Source organism: Cannabis sativa, chromosome X, assembly GCF_029168945.1.
Source record: "Cannabis sativa cultivar Pink pepper isolate KNU-18-1 chromosome X, ASM2916894v1, whole genome shotgun sequence".
Taxonomy (NCBI): Eukaryota; Viridiplantae; Streptophyta; class Magnoliopsida; order Rosales; family Cannabaceae; genus Cannabis; species Cannabis sativa.
In genome coordinates this window covers 49,707,091-49,731,899 of record NC_083610.1, presented here as the reverse complement: position 1 = coordinate 49,731,899, position 24,809 = coordinate 49,707,091, and the positions used below count along the sequence as shown (strand labels likewise).

The following is a 24,809-nucleotide window of genomic DNA, read 5'->3' as shown; positions in this document are numbered from 1 at the left end:
TACGCACCCCAAACCCTGTTTGGATGCTTCACAATAGACCACGAACTTCTCCTCGTCCGAAGGCAAAGCTGGTACCGGAGCAGTAATCAATCTCTGTTTCAGCTCCTGAAAACTAGCTTCGCATTTATCTGACCAGATAAATCGCTGATTCTTCTTTGTAAGCTCGGTTAGGGGCATAGAAATTTTGGAGAACCCCTCCACGAACCTACGGTAATACCCAGCTAATCCCAAGAAGCTTCTGATCTCTGTCACTGTCTTCGGTCTCGGCCAATCCCTGACGGATTCGATCTTCCCGGGATCCACCTTGATCCCGTCTTCACCCACAATGTGCCCTAGGAAGGACACCTGAGACAACCAGAACTCACATTTTTTGAACTTGGCGTAGAGCTTATGTTCTCGAAGTCGTTGCAGTACCATTTGAAGATGTAACTCATGCTCCTCTTCTGACTGAGAGTACACGAGGATGTCGTCGATAAACACAATCACACAGATATCGAGGAAATCCTTGAATACTCTATTCATCAGGTCCATGAATGCTGCAGGAGCGTTGGTTAGTCCGAATGACATAACCAGGAACTCGTAGTGTCCATACCTAGTGCGGAAAGCCGTCTTTGGAATGTCCTCCTCTCGGATCCTCAACTGATGATAACCCGAACGGAGATCAATCTTAGAAAAGACCGTCTTCCCCTGAAGCTGATCGAACAAGTCATCGATCCTAGGTAATGGATATTTATTCTTCACCGTCAGCTTGTTGAACTCTCTGTAGTCGATGCACATCCTCATAGATCCATCCTTCTTCTTCACGAACAAAACCGGGGCTCCCCAAGGTGACACACTGGGCCGAATGAACCCTATGTCAAGCAACCCTTGGAGCTGAATCTTCAATTCCTTAAGTTCAGCTGGAGCCATCCTATACGGGGCTTTGGAAACCGGATCCACCCCTGGTGCCAAGTCAATCACGAAGTCAATCTCCCGATGAGGTGGTAACCCTGGAAGTTCTTCGGGAAAAACGTCCAAAAATTCCCGAACCACTCTGATGTCCTCTGGCCGAATGGTGTCTGGCCGAGTGGTGTCCACCACCACGGCCAGAAACCCTAAGCACCCACCGTGCAATAATTCTCTCGGCCGACATAGCCGAGATCACGGGATCCGAGATCCCCGAACCGAACCCACAAACACGAACGGTTCTTCACTTTCGGTTGGAAGACCACCATCTTCCTCTTACAGTCAATGCTCGCCGAATATTTAGATAGGAAATCCATTCCTAAAATAATATCAAATTCGACTAAGCTCATCTCTATCAGATCAGCGCTTAACTCTCTACCGTCTATCCTGATCGGCATAGATCTAATCCACCTATTGGAGATAACCAATTCTCCGCCAGGTAACAGGGTTCCAAACCCTGATTCATATCTATCAAAGGGTCTACCCAACTTACTAAAGACTCTGGCCGCCACATAAGAACGTGTAGCCCCAGAATCAAACGACCTTTGAATAAAGCGAGTCATTAATAAAAATCGACTGTAACAGGCGGATGGGCCGGCATCCGCATCGGCTGCGTGATAGCGAACACCACAGGCCGGAGTGGGTATCGCTGGAGCTCTCGGTGCCTCCGGCGGGCCCGGGGACATTCCCTCTTGAAGTGCCGGGCATGCCACAATGAAAGCATCCCCGCCCCTTGCACTCTCCCCGATGATGCCTCTTGCAACTAGGGCACTCGGGGTAGGAGAATCGGGTCTCATTACCACCGGGACGACTCCTGCGTTGCGGTTCCCCGGAACCTCTTGTTCGGCTCGAGCCGCCGAAGCGAGTGGGTGCCCTCTTCCTGCGATCAATGGCCGAACCACTACTCCCCCTGCCGAAGCCCGATGCGGGAGGGGTAGGAGCTCCGCCACTAACCGAATCGGGCCGATTCGACATGCACCCCACCGCGCCCTCGGCTCGCGGTGCCTTCTCCACCATCCGAGCATAGGTGGTGCCGTCGTCGATGGTAATCATCGGGTCATGCACGATCTTGGGATTCAACCCGTCCGGATACTTCTCCTTCTGCTGAAGTCGGTCGGCACAATTCCCGAGGCTAACCTCGCCAGCCGGTCAACCGAGTAGTATACTCGGTGACACTCATGTTCTCCCGCCGGGTCGGGTGAACGAACTCTTTCCTCTTGGCGCTTCGACCGCCTCATTATAGTACTTCGCGTTGAAGAGTTCCCGGAACCTTTCCCGGGTCATGGTGGTGACATCGTGAATGCGAGACACCATGTCCCACCATACCGGGGCATCCTCACAGGCCCGGAATGTGGCGCACACCACTGCTGTCGTTACGGTGACACCCATGAAGTTCAAGATTCGGTGATCACCGTAAGCCCTTGCTCGGCTTTCGATACATGCGGACCTCCTAGGAATACGGAGGTGCTTGCTTCCGAACCGCTCATACAAAGGTTCCAATCTATGGGCCGCCACTACCATCTCGGCACAGGCGGAGGGGCGGTGCCACTTTGGAACTGCGGCACCGATGCGCAGAGCACCTGGTCGTCTCAACCTCCGAATCTCGAGGTCTTGTTCTTCGATCCGGCTTGCATCTCCGCAAACCGCAACTCCCGGTTCGGGGCTCCCGATCGGGCAGGGGAGCACAGGGCGACTGTGGCGGGTCCTCAACACCCCGACCACGAGCCTGCCTCGGGGACCTCTACCTCGGCCCCCAGTGGGGGAAACCGAGCTCCCTCTCCACGATTCGACCCCACGGAGTTGCCAGGCTCTGGTAGTCCGCCCGGCGTCCATCTAGTTAGAACCGCTGCGAAACCAAGAGTTGGCATATCGGGTCGTATTCAAGGCGAGCTTACTAATGCCGCTTAATTTGGAAATTAGAAATGAAACATGCGCCTATTCTACTATCAAAGCTACTAACATGCTTCCTAACGGGCTTTTCTTTTTCATAACCGAATAAAATAAACTACAAAAGCAATAAAGGCTTGCGAACCGTGAACCGAGCTAGCTGGCGATGATGATTGTACATGTCGTGACGATCTTCGGAAGACAACACAGCGGCTACGATACCAAATTGTAACACCCTAACTATTTTAGGCATATTACGTGATTTTTAAACGTCTTTGTGCGGCTCGTTGCTAATCAACGAGGTTTATGGAAAAACGTGATTAATTAAAATTTTGCTTTTTCATTAAACTTATAAACCATTTTGCAAAAAGTCTCGGGATCCCGATTTATAAAAATATTTACAAACGTTTTTCTTGTTCAACTTTTACATCAAAATAAAGTCGTCTAACGACGATTACAAAAATTCGAGCCTGTCGTCCCGAGGATCGTACGCTCCAGTGCCTAACCGCCCCGACATGTACAATCTCATATGCTCGGTCACGGTCCATCGGCTACGGCCTTGCCTTTACCTACACATGAACGTAAGCGCGTGAGTCGACGGACTCGGTAAGAAAAGCATAATAATATCATACATAAAGCCCATTGCCGTGTCCAACACGATGCGAGTCCCGCCATCGCCATGTCCAACATGGTGCGGAGTTTTGAACGTTCGGGGGACGGTACTGCGACAAGTATCCTCACGATCGGTCGAGCCGGTCATACTCCCATTCTTGGTCATACTCCGGCTGTCGCAGACAAGATAGGTCAATAGCCGAACCACCAACCGGTGTCGGCTGATCGGTCGAGCCGGTCATACTCATTGCTTGGTCATACTCCGGCTCGTACCGACGTGACGGGGTTGGGTGGTTCGAAGCCTAAATACATATCTAATGTAATCTAACGGGCTTCCTACATGCACGCTAAACATGTAATCTACATATGCATCTTGTTATACTAATCTTACACGGATTCGATTTCGTGTGTCTTAGGTCAACCCGATAGGAACCGAAGGCCGAACGGCGGACATCGGCTCCTAAACCATAAAAATCACAACGCTATAAGTGACACGCTAAATCACTTCACGGGGACTAAAACTTGAAACTAAAAGTTTCTATCGATAAAAAGCATGGCAATACCCCTAAAAACCCAAAAACGAGGAAAACTAGGGTTACGAAAAATCCCCAACCGGCCGTGACGGTTGCCCAACCGAATTCGGTTCGGGAAATTCTGAACCCCCATCAGGAGTTCCGGATGCTCAACCGAATTAGGTTCCTCGCAGGCAGCAACCAAAATTTCCATAACTCGACCAATTTATCCCCAATTGATCCCAAACTTTCCAGACCTGTTCTATATGCCCCAAATGACATTTCCAAGGCATCAAACCTACCCAGAAACCACATACACAAATTTCACCATTGGAGCTCAAGCTTTGAGTTCCAAACTCAAGCTTGAGCAAAACCACTTAAACAAGCAATCCATAGGCTTAATTCAACATAACTAAGCATAAACTAACCTCTGCAAACTAACAAGAACAACAGCAACAACACAGAACATAATCACAACACTTTCCTTCCAAAATTCATACCTTTTACATAAAAACAACAAAGCTTAGCTCAATCTAACTATCATGCTTCAAAACAACCTAAATAGCCTTAATCTAACAAGCATTAACCTCTGAAATAAACCTCAATTCACAGCAGCAAGAATCACATAAAAAACCAACATGCATTTCACATTTTCACACATTTTCTTCAAGAAAAACAAGCAAGAATTAAAGCCAAGAGTTACCTCAATTAAAATCACTATGATCTTGCTAAAAACAACTTGAAATCAACAAGGAAATCCAGCCCTAGCTGCTCCCCAAGCTTGGCCGAACAAGAGAGGAAAGGGGAGAGCCTTGTGTGTGTGTGTTTTGGAATTTCTTGATTTTTTTTTTTGACTAAGTGTAAAATTGAGAGAAAAAAAGGGATTTAAGTCATATAAATCATTTACTTTCAGCCAACTAAAAATAATCAAATAACTTATAATTTCCATTTAATAAATCACATAAGACAAAACACAAATGGGGCAAAAAGACCATTTTGCCCCTCCACCATAAAATCACATAAATCATACTAAAGGGGTATTTTTGGGACATTCTAAATTCCCGGCCATTCCCGACATTCCCAATGTCTAAAACCCGTCCCCAAAATACTAACGTACTAAGCTATGATTTCTACTGAGCCAAACGCCGCGTTCCAAAATACCGGACACCGGAAATGCGAAATATAAAAACTGCTGATGACATAATTATGCATATCTGAATTTCATAATTAACAATGATAAATTATTTAAATAGCTATAAATAATTTCCTGATTAACATAAATAACTGCTAATTTCCAAATTAACTAAGCGGGCTTTACACTAAACAACACAAAAACGGGAAAAACTAGGGTTCTGGAAAATGGTCCAACCGGTAGACCGGTTCCCAACTGGAAGCCCGGTTCCTGGGTACCAACCGGTCGACCAGCTCAAATGGTTTCCCAGAACCGGTCGACCGGTTCTGTGTTGGGAACCCAAAAATTTCTCCCCACAACTCAATTCAAATCCAAACTTCCCAATAACTTCCAGTACACCTATTTACACTCCAATAAGCCCAAAACAAGCAATAAAACTCAGCCAGCCATTCTACAAATGAAAACACCATTAAAGCTCCAACTTGAGCTCATAAGCTCTACCTTAACTCAAACCTTAAAACAATCACTTCACTAAGCTTAATTCAGCAACAAAAATCTCCATCTAACATCATGAAACAAATTCAAACAACCCCAAATCAAACAACCACACAATCCCCAATATTATGCATAAATAAATAACTTTAAGCTAGGAAAACCCTAAGAAGAAAAGAGCAAAACTTCATACCTTAGCTCAACATCAAACCCTCCTAAAATCTTCAGAATTCAATTGAGAACAGAAGGATTTCTTGGCTGGTTCCCTTAGTTGGTCGAAGGAAAGAGAGAGAGGAAATGCTTGATGGTGAAAAGAGTAGAGTTCTCTAGGTTTTCTTTTCCTTTTTCTTTTGTTTTATTTTAAATAGATGAAAAGAAATCAGATTATTTGATATATATAATCTCATAAAAGACAAAGGACATTACTAACAATTGAAATACCAATTCAAGCCTAGTCAAAAGTCAAATGCCAAAAGAAAGCCAAGGGTAGTTTGGTTATTTCCCAAATCCCGCTAAATTCTCGATACTTCCAAAGTCTAACTACAACACCCGGATACCATAAAAAAAACGTGACTCTCTACTGGCCCAACGTCTCTTTCCACTGCTTCCAAACACATTACAGAGCAACGAGGAATTCATACAAAATATCCTAATTAATTATATCAAACTCAAATAAATCTCCAGGATATGCATATTATAAATAATATTTAATCTCATAAATAAATCCTAGTTATTTATTAATCCAAAGTGTTAATCATAAGCTGTCTTTACAGGATCAAATCCGATCCGTATAGATTAGATTCAACCCGCCTTATACGAATCGGATCTGATCCGACCCAATTCTTTTTTTTTTAAAAAAAAATTTCAATTTATATCTAAATTTATAATTTTTTTTTCCTAAACTATTTTTTTTAAGAATTAATAATACATTATTTTTTTTTCTATTTATTTTTATTTTATTTGCCAAAATCATTTTTTAAGAAGTATTGTTGTTGAAGATGGTGACAAATTGTTAGGCATGGAAGAGTTTCATTTGGGAATTTGTTGGAGTTTGTGTCAACATTTTTCTCTTGGAGACCCGTATAATGTCATAGGAGATTGGCTTTATGGGAGAATTTCAATCAAAATTACCAAATTCAAGACAATGTTTTCATCAAATTAACATAACAAGTAATTAATTATATAATTTGGTTGTTATATCTTTTTAAATAGATAACTTTCATAATATTCTATCATTTTTTTTATTCTAATTTAATATTTTGTTTTTCTTTTCAATTTATTTTATACGTAGAGTAATGAAGCTATGGCAGTTTGCATGAAGTTTCGAAAGCTTAGAGAGTTCAAGTGCTAAAATCATATTCATTTAATCTTATTTGTAATTTTAAAATAGTCTTAATTAATGCTCTATCAGTTTATTGTTTTCTTCAATATTATAATTGGTGTGTAACTTTTCTTTTTTAATCATGGAAGATCAACAATCTTAATTTTGTGTTGTGATTTGTTTACCATATACGTGTAAAGATTTGGAGAGAGAAAAAAAAATGATCTTATTGCTCAAATTAATGATCCAACGGACCAACAGTACCGAATTAGTTTTTTTTTTTTTCATATATATGTATGTGGACTTTTATACATAAAATTAGAAAATTTTGAATTTTTATGCTTAATTTTTATATTTAATTAAAAAAATTTCTTATTTTTATATCATATGAATTGAGATTGTTCCATCAGTAAAAAAATTTAAAAAAAAAAGCTTTTTTAGTAAAAAAAAAAAATGATTTTAACTTAAATATTTTTATATGAACATATTTTTTATATAGTGTAAAAAGAGATATTTTTTGATATTTTTTTTTTAATTAAGTAGTTAAATTAAGCATAGAAATTCAAATTTGTAATTTCATTATTGGTTATTGTTGCCCCTAATTTTGGCCAATATACGTGGACCAACCGGACAAGGACACGTGGATCAAGCAATTCACAATATTTGCTAAGTCTTTTATGCCATAAGGTGACGTCCCGGACGTAGGTCCCGGAGAAGGCACATGGAGCTCAAGGTGCTCCCGGAAGCTCACATAACGCTAAGGCATCTCCGCGAGGTGTCAGGTTTCTCCTGAGCAATCAAGTCGCATTAAATGCCGCATGGGATGAAGCGTGTTGGGACTGCTACACGCAATAAAGTCTGACGGCACAACCTCCAACCAGCAGCGCCACAGTAATGATCATTTAAGTCTAGTGACGGCTACAGTGTGAAGAGTCACGTCAATCAAGAGGCATTAAGGACATTCCACATAAAAACCCTACAGCATCTAGGGATTTGACCATGCATTACCCATGGTATATTCATTGGGAATGCCCAACTTTATGGATACTTACAGATACACTTGTAAGGACAATTCTAGGGATTACCCCACCAAAAACACTATAAATACCCCCACAAAGCTCATTAAATGGAATCGAGAATCTTGGGCTGCATATGAGCAAGTAGAGTAAATACTCACCAAGAACATTCTCTGTATTTATAAGGGTGAAATTCTCCCAAGTTGAATCTCTGTATTAAATACATCCATAAATAACAAAGACTCGTGGACTAAGGCTCATTAACGCCCCAACCACGTAAAAATCCTTCTCTCACTTTCTTACAGCTCAATAATTTTATAATATTTTATTAGTTACCGAAAATCTCGGTCAACAGTTATTAGATCATGATATTTCTAAAATTAATATATATTATTAAATCTATTTAGTAACCAGTAATATACATTAAAAAAGTATTCTATATATATATTTATATATATATGTTATTTTGTAAGAATTAATTTGGATAAGGTTGAATTTTTTTTTAATATACTAAAAATAAATCAGGTGAGATCCTATTGGTAAAACAATTAGGTGAGGCAAAGCGAATATAATCCAAGATTTGATAAGTATCAGTAATAATCTTTCAGATTAGATCTCCAACCCAATATGAATAAATGAATTTTTTTGCCATACCTATTAACTAGCTTATGCTGGAAGATGATTTGTTAGTTTAATGAATATTTAACTTGACAAATTACTCTTATTTTAATAATAAAATTCAATTTGTACCAATTTAATTTTAGGGTTCTCGTCTAAGTCTTCTCCTTATCTTCTCAACGTCTTCTTCCCAATCTCAGGCCCCACCAGTCGTTGGTCCTCCACGCTGCCCACCGCTTATTCTCATGTGATATTGTTCTTCCATTTTACATTTCTTTGTTTCTATATTTATATATACGGTCTCTCTTCTCTTTATATATATTAGGTGGTAGAGTTTGGCATGTAATTATATTAATAAATTAATTATATATTTTATTTTGGAATTTTTTTATTTTTACACTTTAAAATAGAGTTTTTTTTTTTTTTTTTTTAAATTTTTTTTTACAAAATTCTACATAGAAACCTCTATTGCAACTAACGTTGCAATCTAAATCGCAACAAAAAATCGTATAGAAATTCCTCCTGCTACTAGCGTTGTAACCACTTTAGAAACTCAAACCCTAAATTTGAAAAAAAAATTAAAAAAACAGTATATAGGGTAACTTTACTTTTATTTTTATTAATTATATTTTAATAAAGACAGATAAAATATCTAATTACATTAGTCGATTAGATGTAAAAAAAAAAATCTAATCAAAGCTACTAAAAATATGTATATATTAATTAGTAAAATATGTACATATTAATAATAAAAATATTAAGGTAGCATATTGTTGTTGGTGCATTTCAAAATCAGTTCGTATTGAGCATCTTAAGGTATCACATTACAATAATAGTACAAAAAATTATTTACTAAAAAAATAGTACAAAGATTTTTCATAAAAAGTAAAATTTAAAAAAAAAAATGACAAAAAAATTATTAACCAATTATTAGGTACCCATATAGCATTAAGTACATTAAGAGTACCAATGGCAAGTAGAAAAAATTATTTTAAAAAAAATAAAATTAAAATATATATAAAATAAAAATAATATTAAATAATACAAATATCATTCATAAAAAATTAGTAATTAATTAATAATTATTTATCAAATATAATAGTAAATAGCACAAATATCATCCATACAAAAGAAAAATATACAAAATACAAAAAAAAAAAAAAAAAAAAACTAATAAAACAATTATTGAGTACTATACCAATTGCTATGACATTAAGTACATTAAGAGTATTAGCAAGTACAAACCAAAAAAATAAAATTAAAACAAATTTTAAAAAATAGAAAAAAAAAATAGTACCAACATTAAGCATATTAAGAGTACTAGTAACAGTACAAAAAATTATTTTCCAAAAAATAGAATTAAACAACAAAATTGAAAAAAACAATAGAATTGAACAAAAAAAAAGTAAAAAACGAACTAAAAAAAAAACAGAAGGACTTGTCAATTCACATTCTTATATATGATGTTATAGAAATTGTATTGCCACTTTAGTACTATCATTTATCTAAGTGGCGTTTGGAAACACTTTTTTAATCAGTTTTCTGTTTTTAAAATTAGAAAAGTGAAAATATTTTTTAAAAACATGTTCTATAAAACTGTTTTTTCTTTTTAATTTTTTAATTAAAAATCAAAATTTTAAAAACAAAAAAAAGTGACTTTCAATATTTTTTTAAACAACTTTTTTGCTTAATCAATATTTTAGACTCCGACGAGACCCGAACCAAAATCCTCCCCCTACGGCCCTGGCGCTGAATCCGGCCTCTGACCCGAACTCAAATCCGACCTCAAACCTAGACCCGACTTAAATAAAATCAAAAAATAAAAAAGAAAATGAACTTTACAGAACACACTTTTGTTTTCTGTTTTTAAAATTGAAAAACAAAAGTGGTTACAGAACGCATTTTTGTTTTTCAAAAACAAAATTTTTAAAAACAAAAATTTTACTTTCATTTTGTGATTAAAAACTTAGAAAACAAAAATGTTACCAAACAGCACCCTAATGTGCTGATTTTTTGTTGTTTTTTTTTTTTTTTGGGTTAGCTTTACTAAGAACAAATTATCTCAACAGGTGTCAAGCACAAGAAAACAAGGTGTATCATTTTGAACCTTCTTCTATGGTGCTCTATTGACTAATTAAGGAATGAGTAGATCTCAGGGTTTTGTTGTCAAAGTTGATGCTGATATTTTTTGAATCAAAGATTGCAACTTTATCAATGCAAATAAGCTATTAAAATAGCTTCCAAACCAATAGGGACAAACCTCTTACTGAAAATACAGTCAGGACATGAACCAGAAAAACGAGCTAACCAATTAACTGCTTGGTTCCCAGACCGTTTACACTACAAGAAAAATATCTTTTAGCTACCATGCTTTTAGCTACCAAATTTTATTGGTAGCAAAATGTAGCTTATTGCTACCAAATTTTAGTAGCAAAATTTCTTAGTAGCCAATACCAAACAAATAAGACCAAATATTTCTACTGCCAAATTATTTAGTAGGCAATTGTGATTTTTAGCTACCAATAAATTTTGGTAGCAAAATTTTTGTGTTTAGCTACCAATTTAACTACCATATTTCTTAATAGCAAAAGATCTTTGTATTTTTTGCTACCAATTTTACTACCAATTGTGTTTAGTAGCAAAATAATATTTTCAGCTACTAATTTTTGCTACCATATGCATTTTTTAGTAGAAACATATTTCTTCTCGCAATCAATACTCAGCAATTATTTTTTCTTGTATAAAAATATTATTTACCACTTTTGTATTTTATATTTAATAAAATATAATATTTTGTTACCTACTAATTCATTTATTAGAGTAAAAATATAATTATTATTTATAAAATTGTTATACTAAATATTAGAAAATACAGTAAATAATTGATTTTTTTACTAAAATATAAATATTATTTTTAATGTTTCTCCAATGAACGTAAATTATTTATGTAATTTTTTTATTAATTTTAGTGAAATTATTTTATTTATTTTTATCCTTTATTGCATTTATTACCTAAATTATTAATTTCGTAAATATATACAATTTGCATGTATTTTTTAAAAAAATTAAAATTAATTATAATTAGGTTCGCACCTAATACAAACAGTATTACTAAATATTATTTTAAAAATAAAAAATTTTAAAGAGTAGAATTATAATTTTCTCACAAAATAAAAACTTATATCGTTGCTTTATTAAAACTTCTAAAGAGTGTTGAAAAATAGAAGAGAAAAAAGATAAACTAAAATATTAATATAAACAAATAAAATAAAATGATAATGTATAAATTAAATAATTAATGAATATAGTATGATTCATTTGTTCAATAAAAATGAATAAAAACATAATAAAATATTAAATCAATTCTATGAATGCATCGGCCCACTCTATTCGAATTTCATCAATTTCTTCATTTGTGTAATAATTCTCCATTCTATTGTTGCACTGAAAAAAAAATATTAATAAATATTAGTGAACTTAAATATTATTTATATATATATATTGAAAAAGATGTATATTTCATATACATTAGTATTTAACCAATTGAGAGGTCTTGAATCCATGCATAAATCCCGCATGTATTTCATAACATAATATCCACATTCAAAGTGTTTGGGTTGTCGAGGACACTGCACATTTATATAGATGTGTAAGAATCTCTTAAAATAAATAATTAAAAGTAATATTTTGTTGTAAAATCATTAAATATTTGTGAAATACAAAAATTTATTATATATTTTGAGAGATAAAGACTACTCACTTTTATAATTTTCCATATAATACCAGCTGCTCTTGGAGTTTTCTTTTTTGAAGCATTGTAATAGTCAAAAATCCTAAATAATAAACAAATTAACATCAACACTATTACATTTAAATTTTAATTTGATGCTTATTATACTAATGATAAAAATATTATTCACTTACATTGCGATAAAATTGTTAATGGTATCACTTGGTAGTTCTCCAGTTGGATTGAGCCAGAAACACATCTCACGTGATGGATCAATTATTATTAGCACCCAATGATAACTAGTGATGGAAGAAAAAATTTTAATATATAAATATATTACTATATAGCTAAAATAATAATTTAAGTTAATCTTACCCTAAATTAATAGGGATCAATGAAAGTTGCATCTCCCCTGCGCTTGCTAATCGATCTGCTATTGATTCTACATTTTGCTGCAAATAGGATCCCACTATAGAAGCCCAACTTGGATGAATAAAACGAAAATACTTCTCTCTTTTTGAATTTTTTAACCTTTCATGTAAGATCCTAAACATTATAACAATACCAAATTAAATAATGTTATTAAGTGTGCGATTAAAAAATATGATAAAAAAATCTCTTACCTTATATAAAATGCGATACACTCAGCTCAATCTCAACATTTGTGCCAAGATGAACTATATCTTTAGGTTCAATATACAAATCTTGATCAGACCCAAAAATATTTGGATCCATTTCAATACGATACTCTTCTCTACTTTTGCGATATTGAACACTTAACAATATAGCTTTGACGCTCCTTGGGATGATTTTGGGCATAACAAATGGAACAGGAGAGTCTTTCACATTCATCGAACTTGTTGAAGCTTTTACGAGTTGGCATGTGTGGAGATAAATGTTCATTTTTCTCCATAGTTTTTAATGCCTAAAATATTATTAAACAATAAATAATTATAATAGAAAGGCTAAATACAAATCAAACTATTTTCTTTTACCTCAGAATCACCAAAGATGATTAAGTGTTCCGGCCATGCAACAAAGCTTTGGACTGCATCTTTTACGAAGATTAAATCATCACGAACATGGACAGGAAGACGAGCATTTTCATTCAAACATTCAATTATGCGTACTCGTACATTGCCTTTTTCCAAATCTTTCCCATGAACTTGTTTTCCCGGAAAAATTTCACCAATAGCAACTACATCACCGTCTCCCAAAGTTAATCTATAAGTTTTATCCTACAAACAACATAGAAGAATTAGTTATAATAGTAGTAAAATCAATATTATTTTAAATAAAAAAAAAAGAAAAAACCATTGTTGGTGGAGTTGGCCATTGTTGTGGTGGATTTGTCTCTTTATTTGATGATGATTGAAATTTATGTCCTTTCAAGAATTTTCTTTCTAATGATTCAACCCGCTTGTCCACTTTTTCTTGAAGATATTTTTCAAAAACACCATCTTTTTCACTGGTAAAATCTTTGATGATTTTTTCTAATTTTTCAATGCGTTGTTCTTGAAGCTCCTTGGATTTAGATGATAACTCTATTGATAATTTTTTTCCTATTACAGGTCCAGTCCCTCTTAGCCATCCATACTTAGCATCACCTAAAACTTGTCTATAGATAGCAGCATCGTCTACCATTATTAATGTACCAGCTTCGAGTTGATTAAGTTGATCTTCACGTAACTCAATCATCTCTTTCTACAAAGATAAAAAAAATTGTGTAATATATTTATATAAAATGTAAATAGTGGAGAAAATGTTATTAACTTATAGTGAATGTGTTGCATACATATTTTTCCTCAGCAATTTGGTTGATCCATCCATTTTTTTCTGTGTAGTGAGTTTTTTTGAATGTTTCAATCTCTCCAGCTTTAATAGACTTTGATTGTCCTTCATCTACATCCATTACCGGTGTAGACTTCTGAAATAATTAAGTGAAAAAAATTTTAAAACTTATACATAGTAATTTAAAATTAATTAGTAATAATAAATTATTTTTACCGTCTCATGTAAGTGTTGAGTAAATGATTTACTTCCACCCCTATGCATAAATTTTACTTTTGATCTATTTTTTGAGCCAGCCACAGACTTTTTCTGCAAAAAAAAAAAAGTAATTGACATTAATAATTTTTTAAAAAAATTAAAAATTTATATGATGAAATAGACATTATGATACCTTCCACTCTTCGCTGGAGAAACATGCAGTGCACATCCATTTCCAGTCAGCTTCTTTTATCACCAAACTCGTAGGTCGATGCTCTAATGGATTTTTTCCTTCCTCGATCATTTTTTTATAATGTCGGTGACAATTATGACGATGATTGCTGTATGCATTTTTGCAATATTCATCACAAATTACCTCAAGATATGGATCTTTTGCAAAGTCCAATTTGAATACATCCTGCATAAGTTTTGAATAAATAAATATAAAATTACCTAATTAAAAAAAATATTGAAAAATGAATATATTAACAAATGTACCTGTATACGAGCATATACAGCTTTTTTTTCTGCAGGTGGAACTTTGCTCCAACCACTATATTGCAATGGAGCATGATGGCGTACATTTACGCCAACATTAGTTGTAAAATCAGAAGCATTATCACCATAAACTCGAAGCTCGCCCTTATTATAGGTAATAGTTAAATTAGTTATTTTGTCATTCTTCAGTTCACGGCTTAAGCGATCTCCACGAGTAGGACCACGTACGTTCTTTTGTATTTCTATTTTTTGTAAGAAAAATATATAATTAATAAGTATTTATAAATGTATTTTTTTCCAAAATAAGAGTGATGATAAATTTTTGTACCTTTTGAAGATTGACGTTGTTCATCATGTAATGGAACTGTTGAAGGGTCATCAGTAGAAGGTGTCAAGGATTGCGGTGAATCTGATGGTGATTGAGTATCATTGTGTGCCCGTTTAGAGCTAAATCTTCTCGTACTACTCAAGGGTTGATCTGAAGTATCAGTGCGTCCCCGTTTTGAACTACCTTTTCTCGTACTACTTGACATAATAAAATCTGAAATGATAAATTATTAGTAGCTAATATTAAATTATCCCATTAACAAAATAAAGTTATTTACACACCCTTTATATTAATCACTTTCATCACGATCGGTTTCGAATGCGAACCACTAAGTAGTGCTTCTTCATCAATATCATCAATGTTTAATTCGTGTTGAACTTGATTATTTTGATCTTTTGGGGAGTCAATCAATAACTCATCAGTTTCAACTTCATCAATATCTTTTCGAATAAGAACGTCGTCCATGTTGTTTGAAGAATCCAATGTGAGATTAATGTTGTTTGAGGAATCTTCTTGATATGCTTCACGATTCTGGACAACTCGTTCTCCATCATCAACTTCAGGCTCTGATGGTATTTCCCAAATATGACGATGGTTTACCTTTTGCACCACTTTCCAATTTTCTCATTTTTTAATGTCATCTAAATAGAATACTGGATTAACTTGATTTGCAAGAAGAAACGGGTCGTCTTCAAACCAATATGAGCTAATATTTATACTAGTCATATGATATTCCGTATAGATTCTACGTGGACTCTCACTGGTGTTATACCAAGAACATTTGAACAATATCACCTTATTGAAATAGATGTAATGTACTTCCCATATTTCATCGATGACACCATAAAAATCACAAAGGTTCCCATTATATTCTGCCTCAACTCGAATTCCATAATTTTGAGTGACTCGTTTTTCATCTCGAGTTTTTGTGTGATATCTAACACCATTAACCATACAACCAGCATACTTGCAAATTAAAAAATTAGGCTGAATTGCAATGGCATATAAATCATCTTGGGCTGTAGAATATGAGCATTCATTCATTCTTTTAACCTGAGATAATAATTTGTATAGTTAAAATGAGAATAAATATGCATATTCCATTTGAAAGATATACAAATTTACGAACTTACTTTATTTTCAAACCAAGATGGAAATTTTTTTTTCTGTGATTCGTCAATATCCAAAACACCTTTAGATTGTAAAAACAATCTGTGTTCTCTGATTCAAAGTAAGTAACTCTCAGATAAGAATTATTTTATTTACGACAACATAAATTTTTTAGGATATATTTAAGATGAATTAAAGAAAACTTACTCCAAATATGGCTCCAATTCAGGACAATTATTCAGAATGTACCAATGAACCATATTTCGTTCATCTTCACTTATTCTGATTGATGATTGTTTCCCAAATGGTCTAGTTGGTAAGTTGAATATGGATAATGTTGATTCTCTTCTTACTCCGACATCATCTGGATTTCGATCTGGACGATTGAAACGAGTTTCTATCCCATGAAGATACATAGAACAAAAATTTAATGCCTCACTAATTATATATCCTTTAGCAATGGAGCCTTCAGGCCGAGCTTTGTTCTTTACATATTTTTTCAAATGACCCATTTCCCTATACAAGGTTATATAATTAATATATACATTAGTGCACATTTTTAAAATTCATTATTTGTTAAGGTAACAAAAATTTTGTTACCTTTCAATTGAATACATCCATCGCATTTGGACAGGACCACCTAACTTGGCTTCCTTTGGCAAGTGGACCGCTAGATGAATCATCACATCGAAAAAGGCAGGGGGGAAAATACTTTCCATCTTACAAAGTGTGAACACGATGCCTTCTTCCAAATCATTTAAGTCTTTCACATACAATGTCTTCGCACATAGTTTTTGAAAAAATAAGGATAATTCAGCAATTACACTCATCACTTTTTTTTTTCAAGTATGGCCTTACACAAATAGGTAGCAATATCTGTAATAATATATGACAATCGTGACTTTTTAAACCAGTAATCTTCCCATCTTTCATAATTATATTTCGAGACAAGTTTGCTGCATATCCATCTGGAAATTTAACAGACTCCAAGAACTTACAAATAGTTTGTCGTTCCTTCATCGATAATGTATAACAAGCCGTAGGTTTCACCCACTTGTTTCCCCGTTTCTTCATTTGCAATTGCTTACGAATTTTCAAATCTTGTAAGTCAAGTCGTGCCTTATCGGTATCCTTACACTTGCCGTCGATGCTAAACATTGTTCCAACCACACTGTCACATATATTTTTCTCAATATGCATCACATCCAAATTATGCCTTAGTTTAAGTTTGGGCCAGTATGCTAACTCCCACAAAATACTTTTACGCCTCCAATTTGTTTTATTTTGATAGCCTGCATTCTTCATCTGATTCTGATCATCTTTTACAATATCAACATTTTTACCCGGCCTACATTTCCACATACCATCTAATTTAGTTAAAATTTCATCACTTGTTAACTCTTGAGGGGGATTTCGTGTTTCAATTGTACCATCGTATTCCTTATCATTGCGCCACTGATGTTCAGCACACAAATATCGACGATGTCCCATGTAAGAGATCTTACCCCTATCTCGAAATGAAGATGTGTCATCCTCACAAACTGGACATGCCTTATACCCTTGAGTGCTATAGCCGGACACAGTACCATATGCAGGGAAATCATTAATTGTCCATAACACAGCAGCACGCATTGTAAAATATGTTTTATCAACAACATCAAAAGTTCTTACTCCTTTCTCCCATAATTCTTTTAGTTCTTCAATTAAGGGTTGTAAATAGACATCTATGTCCTTACCTGGAGCACGACGTCCAGGAATAAGTACTGCCATCATTAAAGATTCTCGTTTCATGCATATCCATGGTGGCATATTATATGGCATTAGTATTACTGGCCACATGCTGTATGAGTTTGATAAATCACCAAACGGATTAAACCCATCTGTTGCAAATCCCAACCTAATGTTTCGAGGCTCTTTGGCAAAATCAGGATATTGCTTATCGAAATCTTTCCAAGCCTCTGCATCTGCCGGATGTCTAAGTACACCTTCAGTATCCACACGTTTTTCTTTGTGCCACCTCATATCTGCTGCGGTGTGTCTTGACATAAAAAGTCGTTGTAAACGGGGAGTTATTGGAAAATAATGCATCTTTTTATGTGGTATTTTTTTTCCTTTAGTTCCTTGGTACTCATATCTTTCATGACCACATATAGGATAATTTGTAGCATCTTTATTGTTTTTCCAGTACAAACAACAATCATCCTTACATACATCTATTGTTTCGCACTCTAAACCAAGACCACTCATTATTTTCTTAACCTCATAATAAGAATTTGGGATTTTGTTATCATCAGGAAATGCATCCTTAAGAAGCTCAAGAATCATGTCGAAGCCTTTAATACTCAAGCTAGTCAATACTTTTATATGCATTAGCTTAACCATGAAAGTCAAACTTGAAAACTTTGTACATCCAGGATACAATTCTTTTTCTACTTCATCAAATAAGTTATGGAAGTTTTTCCATTTCTCCTTATGACTTGAATCCTCAAAATTCTCAGAAGCATTATGTGTAGGAACTTCTTGAGCCAAGTCTTCAATTGCTGGGATCATATCATCATTGTCATCATGGTCAATGTCATTATTATTATCGCCAATATCACTGAAATCTTCGACATCAGTAGCATCATTATTATCATGTTCACTTTCTTCTAAAATATCTTCCCCGTGATGTACCCAGTTAACATATCGAGTATAAAACCCTTTTACGTAGATATGACGCTCAATTGTCTGTAAGTCATGAAAGTATAAATTCATACACATAACACATGGACACCGAATCTTATTCTCCTCATTCAGATGACTACTTGATAATCTAATGAATTTTTGCAATCCCTTATTGTACTTGGCAGACAATCTATTGTTATTAGAAATCCAACTCTTATCCATAGCTTGTTTATTCCTTTTCAGAGGTGTGAGGATGATGTGTTACACTAGAAAAAAAAAGGGGTCTTTTCAATATTATACCTAAAATTGATTTTATTTATAAAAATACCTTTAAGAAAATTATTTGCACAAATACCGATTGCCACGTCAGCATAAATACCGAAATATAAAATAATTACCGAAAATTGAAAAAAATAAAAAAATCTCGCTTCCAGAAATTTTAGTGTTTTGCAAATTTTAAAAAAAGCAACCTTTTGGTTGCTTTTGATATAAGTAATATATCAATTAGTTACTTTTTATTAGAAAAAAATTAATTCAAGATAATTTTTTTCTCATACACATTTAGTTGCTTATTTTGATCAGACAACTTTAAAATTAATATATATATAATAATTTTCATATTGTAACTAATTCTATTATGTTTTGGATACTATTTGGTAACTTTATAAGTTTTTTTATTAACATATTAAATTCTTTTTATTAAATAAATTTATTATTAGTATACTATATTTTAACTTTTAAATACAAAATAACAAAAGACTTTAAGTTAAGTTATGATGTTACTTGATATGTTAAAGTTTATTAAATTTTAAATTTTATTACTTTTTGTTACAAAATATAAAAAAGGAGCAAAAAAGTTTCTTTTAACACATACTAAAATGTAAGAGAGATATCTAAATGTTTGAGAGAAAATAAAAAAAAAAAACTAAGAGAAATAATAAATTTAGAGAAAAAGAATAATATAAAAATAATAATAAATGAAGAAGATTTTTTCAAAAAAACAAATTAATAAATAAATGAAGAAGATAATAATGTCAGAAAAAGAAGAAGTAAACAAAAAGGAAAAAAAAAGTAAAAAGATAAATATTGAAGGAGACTTATAATTTCTTGTTTAGATTTTAAATTATAGTGTGTTATTTTGTTGTTTAAGAAACCTTAGTCTAACTTTTAATTTTAGTCATTTTTTTTTGTAGCAGAAAAATATATGCTTCTAACATGTCAAAATGATCACTTTAAAAAATAGATTATAATAGTGTAATTTTTGTGTCCAAATAATAAATTGCGTGGCCGAAAAAACTTTAGAAATAAAAAAAAATAAAGAAACTGAGAATAATAACAATTTGTGTCGTTTATTCACATAATTTTTTTTTTTTTAAAAAAATCTGATTGCACTAAGAGAGTCAATAAAATGTAAAAGAAAAACATATGGTTAATTTTTAATTTTAGTAGGCGTGTAGCGGTATTTAAAACAATAAAATGGTCTAAGAAAATTTCATAAATACAATTCACGTTGATACATATAATTATTTTTTTCTAAAACTACTAATTAGATTAAAAAACAAAAAAGAATGTAAAATAATAATAAAAAAAAAAGAATAGAATGTAAAAAAAAAAATATCTGATCAACCTAGTTTACTGTTATTTTGAAAAAATAAGATTTTTATTAAAAAAAAAAAGCTACCGTCTAGAAAAAGAAAAAAAAAAAAAAAGCTAGCATGTAGGCAGAGTTTAGGAGAGAGAAGCAATAAATATACATTGGTATACCTATAAAAAAGAAATGCCTAAATTGTGAGTATTAAAATAGGTAAGGGTAAATTCTTAAATAATTTAATAATAATAGTTGTTGGTGCAAATATTTCAAAAAAAAATCCAAAGAAACAATATGACCAAATTTAAAAAAAACAATAAAAAAATAATATTACTTTTTTAAAAGTAATTATATTATAAAAAAAATTATATTTTTTTTATTCAAATATTAACTACTAACACTTTTTAATTTTTAATTAAAATTAAAAAAAAAAAGAATTTTCACTAGAATTATTTTTCAAAAATATATAAATAAATATATTAAAAATATAAATTGGAAAAAAAAATTAAAAAAACTTAAGTCTTTTTAAAAATATAAATTGAGAAAAAAAATTAAAAAAATTTAATACAATTAAATAAATAAATTTTATATAAAATAAAATATTAATAAAATTTTATTCTTAAACACTATTTTTTTTTTTTTTAATTTTTTTTCAGTACCAATTGCCAAAAACTCATATTAATTTGGGTAAAAAAACCCTAATTTCATCACTGGATCGATCCAGCTATCAGCTTCTTCAACCGCACACTCTCTCGTTTCCTTTCCTTCTCGCACACTCTCTCAGGGATCAGATCCAGTACTTACATCGTATCACTCTCCAGTTCTATCGGCTCATCTCTGACCAAGCCCAGAAGAGTCGACGACAACAGACGACTCGAAGAAGACGACTCCAGCTCCCCCACTCGCAGACGATGATGGCGCAGCTTCTCCCCTACTTTTGGTTATTCTGCTTGATTGGGTTGGGAGATTTTTCTTTTTATGATTACTGTCCTGGCGTATCCAATCCTCAAAGCAGGTCTCTTTTTCTTCTTATGATTACTGTTATTATTATTTTGAATTTGAATTTGATTGAATGATTTAGATTCCGATAGAGATGGAGATGGTGAGAGGATGGTTAGGTCAGTGAAGAGAGAGTGAGATTCAGATTCAGATTGAGAGTGAGAGTCAGAGTGGGAGGGAGAGTGAGAGGGATGTTCGGAGATTGGGTTGAAAAGCACCATTCCTTCGAAGAGGGAATCCATATCTCCGTCTCCATCCATCTCCATGGATGCTTAGCTAAGCTTCTCGAACCAAAGGGCTATGGCTATGGCTATGGCTATGGCTGATCCTTTTTAGTAAAAAAAAGTATTTGTCAAAAAAAAAAAAAACTGACCAAATTAGAACCTTTTGTTGAGAATGGCACTTAGGTATTGAAGCATTTCAGCTCGATTTCTCAGGTCTACATATTATTTAATTGTGATTTCAGTTATATTTCTGGTTTGAAATTATTCATAATATGCTTGGTTCAATATTTTACCATGTTTTTTTTTTCTTGATGGCAGTGATATATTATCCGTTTCTGAACGTTACAGACTCAAGTTTTGAGTTTCTCGTACTAATGGCATCTTCTTCTTCAACTCTGCTGCTTCCATTAGGTAAAACCCACTTTCTATTTTGACTTGAATTATTCATATATCCCATTTCCTACTTTTTTTGTTACATTCTGTACAAATTCAATTTGTGTATTAGGTAAAAGCCCATTTGATAGCTCTCAAGGGATTTGTAGTAGGAAATTTTCAAGTGGGGTTGTGAGATGTTCTAATTTGGAACTCAAGGCTTCAAATTGCGATGAAATTAAGCTAAGTAAGAGAAGAAGGGAAGTGATTGGATTGATGCTTGGAGCTTCAAGTCTGTTTGTTGAGTCATTTGCAGCCAATGGAGCTGGGTTGCCTCCTGAGGACAAGCCTAAGCTCTGTGATGTTGCTTGTGAAAAGGAGCTTGAAAATGTATGGTGAGATTACCTACCCCTTTATCTGTAAACAATTTTTTTTGGGTATTGTTTTACTATATTTGATATGTTTACCACTTAGGCAGACCAAATTAGGAGTAGGACACTATATTATCTGCATGGGTATTGTTTTCTTTCTTTCACTTGGATTGGTACTCTCAAAGAAAAAAGATTGGTAGTTTCTGTCAAAGGAGCAAAGGAAGCTATTTGCTTAATTGAGAATTTCTAAGAAAGGTATTTTATTCACTGTCATAATTTGATTAATATCTAAATCTTAATTTATATATAAATTAATTTGTTGATGCTGTCTGTTTTTTATTTTTCTGCTTGGGATTTTCTGGGTTAGAATCGGTTTAGAAAGGGGTGCTGCTGGGTTTTATTTTCTGGGTTTGTAAGAGGGTTGTTCTTCGTGTTCTTCAAAGAAGAACAACGAAGAAGGAGGCTCTGTTTGGGGTATTTCGAACTGGGCAGCAAGGATTAATTTCTGGGTTGTTTTTGTTGATGTCTCTGTGTTCTTCAGAGAAGAACAAAGAAGGAGAACGGCTAGGGTTAATCTTTAGTGGCTGTGTTTATGTGTTTATAATACGACTTGTAGCTCTTTAATAAAAGGGCTGTCGTTTGAATTAAAGGCTGAGAGTCAAAAAAAAAACAGTATCCATTTATCAAAACATTTAAATAAACAAACAATATACCTTATTGTGATCAAGTCCTCCAATTGCCTCGATTTGGAAATTTTCCTTCAAAAATGGCCTCACACACCTATTATAAAGAAATTTATGTTATTCATCATAAATTTCAATCAGTATCCACACATATCATACATACATTACTATATGTAATCTAAACATATAAATATACATTATACCTTTTTGTCTTTCAGTCCTTGTTTTTCAAAGCTCTTCAATCCAAAAATCTTTACTTTTCATAATAATATATAGATATAGATATTGAGGTTTCAGATGAGTTCTATTTTTTTTGGCAGAAATATATTGACAGAAGGAAGCATATATCGACAGAACTATATATGGGGAGATATTTAGGTTTTATTTAGGGTTTTATTATTTTTAAATATAAATATCTTAAATATTTTAATGATATATAATCTCTTTTTTATTCTTATTTTTTTTTCATCTGGCAATTTTATTGTTATTCAAATTCAAATTCATCCTAATATCTAGCTTTAAAATAGGTTAGTTAGTTAGAAAATAACGTATCAGTTTGTTTAAGTATAATAATTTATTGTTCCTCCAGCATATTATGCTCACTTGGCAGCATTTCACGCTCGGTATTAAAGATAATGATGTTATGTTCTACGTTTAGAAATCAGCTCTAATCTTAGTGAACTACGGAGGCAACTGAATCAACTCGAGTCTGATTCGCCTGATGAAAAGCTAATCCCACCGAAACCAGCAGAGCCTGAGATGTTCGAGCTAAAGGATCCAGCAGAAGCATACAGCAGGCAGGTGAGTTCCATCTTTAAGAATAACGGCTGTGACCTGTAAATGGCAATCGACATATTAAAAATCTAACCTGTATATATCAATTCTAAAGCCTCTTAAAATTATTGTACGATAATTCAATTAGAGTTGGAAATCACCAAGTGTCCAAGTATTTATATTCACAAATATAAAAACTAGGCCTCTTTACAAGCCTTAGAAGATTTACCTTCCCATCGGTGTCAATTTCAAATGATGACAAGACAGTTCCTTTGACAAAATTTACTCCTTTGGACTTGTAATACTCTTCATAGTAATTTGCTATTTTCGGTGTAAACAAACGGGCCACTGAAAAGAGAGGGAAGAGAGACAAAAAATTAAAGAGAAATGAAATTAATTAGTAGCACTTCAAAGAAAATTATACGATCAATATTCTGTTGTTCCATTAACTAAGATGCTCTTGAGAGATAATGCACTGCAGCACCAAAACAGTTATGTTAGAAAAAGAGTTGTCAGAGTAGGAGTACTTACTGCAATGTGCTTCAGGGAAAACCATTGTTACACTTATTTTATTGATAACCAAAGATGAGAAGAAGTAAATACAATTAATGGATATGGAAAACTACTGCAGCTATTACCATATATATATATATTTGTTTAATAGTTTGATATATAGATGAGTTTTGGAAGTGAGAAGAGGTGAGGTTTGATGTGGTTTGTTTGTACATATTCTTAATTTGTTTGTGAGATTCATAGGAGTTGTCAGAGTAGGTAACATTTGGAAAGAAAAACCAAAAGCATGTGTTTTGTTCTTCTGAATTGGACAAGATATTATTCTTTCTTTTTAACACATTCACATGTAGTCTATAGCAGAGCTAGTGACAGAAAGTTCTTATATATAAATATGTTATCATTAAAGAAAATTTGCAATAAAAGGCACAAAT

The 24,809-nt window shown here is 33.3% G+C and overlaps 1 protein-coding gene and 1 long non-coding RNA gene across 2 annotated transcripts; one reads left to right on the top strand and one right to left on the bottom strand.

Annotated features, from left to right (window-relative positions):
* The first annotated feature begins 21,971 nt into the window (after positions 1–21,971).
* On the top strand, positions 21,972–22,515 carry LOC133032266 (peptidyl-prolyl cis-trans isomerase FKBP16-3, chloroplastic-like). The gene is made up of 2 exons (XM_061106146.1): positions 21,972–22,076; positions 22,171–22,515. The coding sequence occupies exons 1-2, from the start codon at positions 21,977–21,979 to the stop codon at positions 22,434–22,436; spliced, it is 366 nt and encodes a 121-aa protein (XP_060962129.1). The 5' UTR covers positions 21,972–21,976; the 3' UTR covers positions 22,437–22,515.
* A 903-nt stretch (positions 22,516–23,418) lies between these two features.
* On the bottom strand, positions 23,419–24,456 carry LOC133032267 (uncharacterized). The gene is made up of 3 exons (XR_009685031.1): positions 24,397–24,456; positions 24,095–24,213; positions 23,419–23,925 (listed from the first exon to the last, which is right to left on the bottom strand). It is a non-coding gene; the product is annotated as an uncharacterized LOC133032267 (long non-coding RNA).
* Positions 24,457–24,809: the final 353 nt, after the last annotated feature.

What these genes read in the sequence shown, in the direction of transcription:
- LOC133032266 (XM_061106146.1), top strand. Translation starts at nt 21,977, where the DNA reads ATGGCAGTGATATATTATCCGTTTCTGAACGTTACAGACTCAAGTTTT. An exon ending in AACTCTGCTGCTTCCATTAG is followed by an intron (nt 22,077 to 22,170) that starts GTAAAACCCACT and finishes TTTGTGTATTAG; the next exon opens with GTAAAAGCCCATTTGATAGC.